The sequence below is a fragment of the Eublepharis macularius genome, chromosome 6, assembly GCF_028583425.1.
Source record: "Eublepharis macularius isolate TG4126 chromosome 6, MPM_Emac_v1.0, whole genome shotgun sequence".
Taxonomy (NCBI): Eukaryota; Metazoa; Chordata; class Lepidosauria; order Squamata; family Eublepharidae; genus Eublepharis; species Eublepharis macularius.
Window position 1 is genome coordinate 36,538,066 of NC_072795.1, and position 4,632 is coordinate 36,542,697.

A 4,632-nucleotide genomic window follows, 5' to 3' on the forward strand; every position below is an offset into this window, starting at 1 on the left:
CCTCTTTTTTCCCCTGTGACTTCCAAGTTTTGTCGTACCATGAGAAATAAGAGCAAGTTAATGCTTCACAGTAATAGGACGAATCCTGTCATTCCCTTCTGCTAAGTCAACAAGTCCTTCTCTGATGGAAGGAGCTTTTTCTGTTGGAGCAAATCTGAGAGGGAGTCATAGGGAGTCAACCCAGCAGTGACTTTTCAGTTGCATGTATTTTTTTACAAAACTAAGCCTTTTTTGTTTGTTTGTAACCCTTTTTTGCTTGCCCATATTTTAAAATTTTCATTGTAGTTCATTGTGAAGCACTCCGTGGAAGAAAACATGCTGAAAATTCAGGACAAGAAGAGAGAGCTTGCAGCCGGAGCCTTTGGAACCAAAAAGCCTTCCTCAAGTGAAATCAAGATTAACGAAATTAAAACTTTGATGGATTTATAATTTTATTATGTTGGGACCAGACTTGAGGCTGATATGATGCTAACAGTTAAGTCAGCATGCAAATAAATATTTAGAATTGCTCTGTCATCTGTGGGCAGAAGCTCTGTTGCACAACAAAGTTGGGGTAAGGGTTGTTAAATTTCATCTAACTCTAATATAAGATATTTAGGTTTGGGGAGAGTAACTATCAGGGACTTTAAACTAGCATGACTAAAGATGATTTGTTTATTTCTTCTAAACGCTTGTTAATCTTATAACATCATCCCGTTTTATTTGGGTTCAAGGCAGACTGTCAACAGTGGTAACAAATGCTAACATCCTTTTTTTGTCAAGTACCATTTAGATAACCTAGTTTGTATGCTTGTGCAAGCATTCTCATCAAACAATGTAAAAGAAGATATCCTGTTTAGAGAATCGGAGCAAAACTTCTTGAATTCCTGGTTAGACTTTATCTAGACAATTTTAAAAGTACATTTTTTTATCTGCAGCAGGATGGTTGGTTGCAGGATGCTACCTTGGTAACATTCTGAGATCTCACTCTATATTGGAGCTTAATGTATATTGCTAGAACCTTGATTTGTATCAGACGAAGTAAAAATTTGTCTTAAGTTGCCTCTGTTTTCAAGTTGTAAACCAGTCCTTCAAAGAGCAGCATTGTTCAAAATAGTAAAACCTGGTTGTCTAGAATAATTATACTGTGCCTCTCCAGCCCTAGTTGAGAAGGTTAAAGCAGTAACAAGTGATATCACTGTGGTCTGATATGGATGCAGGCTGAAATATTGGATTCTTGCCAATCTTGGCTGCTAAAATCATGTAAGAATCACATTAATGAGTTCTCTGTGTTCATCATAAATCTGGCACTAACTCATGGCACGTTCCCGCAACTGTTCTGAGACAGTTATCCATCCACTACTTGAAGCTATCCCTAAAGAAAAATGATATGGCCAGTTACCATCCGGTCTGTAAGACCTGCCCTTCCTGGGCCACATGATTGAGAGTGCAATATCAGACAGACTCCAGGCCTTCTTGGTTAACTTCTCTGCTCTGGACCTTTTTCAATCTCGTGTCAGGCTGGGCTGTGGGACAAAGACAGCCATGGTAGCTTTGACTGACAGTCTCCATCTGAAGGTAGACAAAGGCCAGGCTAAACATTAAGAAGAACTTCAGAGCAGTCACTCAGTGGAACAGGCTTCCTCGGAAGGTGGTGGCGCTCTTCTTCTTTGAAGGTTTTTAAGCAGAGGCTAGATGGCCATCTGACAGCAATGCTGATTCTGTGAACCTAGGCAGATCATGAGGAGGAGGCAGGAAGGGTTGCACCAGTGCATTAGTTTTCGTGGCCCCTTACATGCCCAGGGTAATGCCTAACCACCTTGGGGTCAGGTAGCAATTTTCCCAGGCCAGTATGGCTAGGTATCCTGATGGTGTTTTGCCATCTTCTGCGCATGGCGCAAGGGGTATAGGGGAGGAGTTAGTTGTGAATTTCCTGCATTGTGCAGGGGGTTGGACCAGATAATCCTGGAGGTCCCTTCCAACCCTATGATTCTATGGTCCCCTACTCTGACTCACCGGATCAAACCGTTGGGATCCATGCAATGGTAACATTAAGATTAGCCTCCTGTAATGCACTGTGCCTCTGTCTCCTCAAAATTGAGATTCCAGTTGATGCAGAATGTGGCAGCTTGGATATTACCAGGAGCCAGGCAGAGCATGCATATTATACCCATCCAGCTGCCAAGTTCAATTCATGGTATTGGCTATCCCATAGAAAGCGCAGCATGGCCTTGAACTCTCATATCTACAAGACCACAGCAACTTTGCTCAGAGCAGGGCCTACTGCTGGTGCTGCAATCAACAACTACCCATACACATGCCTCCTTCGGAGTAGTTTCTACCCTGTGGAATGGCTTAGGTCAGGAAGGCGGCCATGCACTTGCCATTTTGCAAACTATGTAAAGCAATTGTTCAGAAGCGCTTTTTTGTGAACAAAATGGGAATAACAACTCATATACTGCTCTTCTAGATAGGTAAGTGCCCCACTCAGAACAGAGAACAAAGTCAGTGGTCGTGTTATCCTTACAATCTAGCTGGGGAACTGGGCCTGATCTCACGGCAATAGTGGGATTCCAACCACTAGAGTAAGCCATTCCACAGGGTGGGAGCTGCCACAAAGAAGGCATGTGTATGGGTAGTTGTTGATTGCTCTGACTAAAGTTGCTGTGGTCTTGTAGGTATGAGAGTTCAAATCATTACCACAGCCTCAGCTTTGCCTTAGATGCAGCCTGTTTCTGTGCATGGCAACTTCTGTCTGTGACTGGCATGGCAATAAACTCCCCCCACCCCCCAACACTGCAGGGTCTTCAATCCCAGCAATCTTCTATCTCAGTGGAGGAGGTGCTTCAGAAGAACCCAGGAGGATAGTTGGCTTGGAACCTTCCAACACTTTGACAAATTGCTATAGGAAATGCATCATACTGTTACGTAACAAAAGACTTTAGGGCTCAGCTAATAGATTAGTATTACTGTCTGGGTTTTTTTTTTGTAGACATGCAATATTCTGAGAGCAGATTAATTCTCATTGAATGAACTCACAGTTCCAGTTAAGCATTCATTGACATACTGGTTTAACATGCTTAAGAGCTGAACCCACACATTGGATTTTTGCATTTGATAACACCTAATATTGTGACTTAAGAGAACTGTATACATTAAAAATAAGAATGTATAATGCTATCTGCTTGAGGGCCCTGTGTTTCTTAGCCTCACAGATAATTAGTTCAGACACTCAGCATTTGCATGGGCCATGGTGTTAAACTTCTGTAGAGAAGCCACAACAATGACCTGTCTTACAGAGATAGATTTCTAGCTCTCTTCTCCCCAGTTAAAAACCAATACCATAATGGAATGTAGATGCATGTGTTAACCTGACATAGAATCCTAGTTTGTGGAGGAGCATAGAAGAACCAACTCTTCAGTTAACACCATGTGCATGTCCAGCACACAGTCCTGGAGTTAGTTTTGAACTTGTATTTTCCCCACAAAGCAGAAAGGTTTGTGTACAATCTGTCTTAATACACAATAAACAGGTATTTAAATGCAGACTCTACAATAAACATCTGCTGAAATAGTGATTACTAGACATGGGCACAAACCAAAAAAAAAATAACGAACCTGCAGTTCGTGGTTCGGTGCTGCCGATGAACCGGAACAAACAAACCATAATGAACATTTCCCGTTACTGAACCGGTTCACGGTTCATGGGCATCGGAATGGCCCCCGTTGCACTTAGAGAGCCCATATTCACAGGGAGTGTTTAGCAGGCTCTCCTCTAGCCAGCACCCAAGTTTGGTCAAGAGCCCTAGCCCACCACTCCCACAGACCTGAACAGATCAGGCAATAATAGCGTGTGAGCCGTCAGCCGTGGTGCCCACTGAGCTTGGCCCCAGAGCCAGACAGCAGCCATGGAACCAGAGGAGATAGACCCCTATCCCAAAAATCCCAGCTCAGTTGTACTCTGTCTCTCCCCCCAAAGGCTAGCAAGTAGCAAGCAACAGCTCTGTCACACTCCACTGCTCGCTGAAACTGAAAGCCAGCCTGGGAGCCCAGTGCTTTTTATAAGGAGAGGTCCCATAGAGCAACGCAGGAGGGCTGTGGTTGGCCGTCAGAACTGCCTATCAGGGTTTGCAGGGATGAGATTGGAGTGCCCATGGCTACAGAACACCCCCACCCCTGCCAAGTGTCTTCCCCCAAGTTGTAACCACTTTGTAGCTCCATGGTTGGAAGGAAGACCTGCCGATCAAGGTAAGCTGGGCTTCCATTTGGGTTTCCAGGGCGACAGAAGGAGTGCAGACAGAGTTCAGGCATTCCCCTGGATCTGTTTCCAAGGGAATTGATTGATGGTGCCTGACTGTCTGGCTTCACGAACCACAGGCGAACGCAACGAACTGGGCTTCCAACGAACACTGGTTTGTTGGCCATGGACCCTCACAAACCGCCAGATCGTGAACAGATGATCAGGCAGTTTGTGGGTTTTTTGCGTTCGTAATGCGGTTTGTGCCCATGTCTAGTGATGAATATTTTGTGTCCATTTCTCCTTGGTATCAAGGGTAGCATTACTTAAATGTAGTAGCCAAAGTTTAGTGGAAAGCAGATTGTGATATAGGCTATAAATACTACCCTTTACTGTCCTTTGACCAATTTGAGAAC

The 4,632-nt window shown here is 44.1% G+C and overlaps 1 protein-coding gene across 1 annotated transcript in view; it reads left to right on the forward strand.

Annotated features, from left to right (window-relative positions):
* Window positions 1-3,159, forward strand: part of HLTF (helicase like transcription factor) — a 36,230-nt gene extending 33,071 nt beyond the window's left edge. Inside the window, exon 27 of the mRNA XM_054983628.1 lies at window positions 286-3,159. Within this exon, the coding sequence (XP_054839603.1) occupies window positions 286-429 (144 nt within the window). The 3' untranslated portion in view covers window positions 430-3,159. The remainder of the gene's footprint in view (window positions 1-285) is intronic.
* The last annotated feature ends 1,473 nt before the right edge of the window (window positions 3,160-4,632 follow it).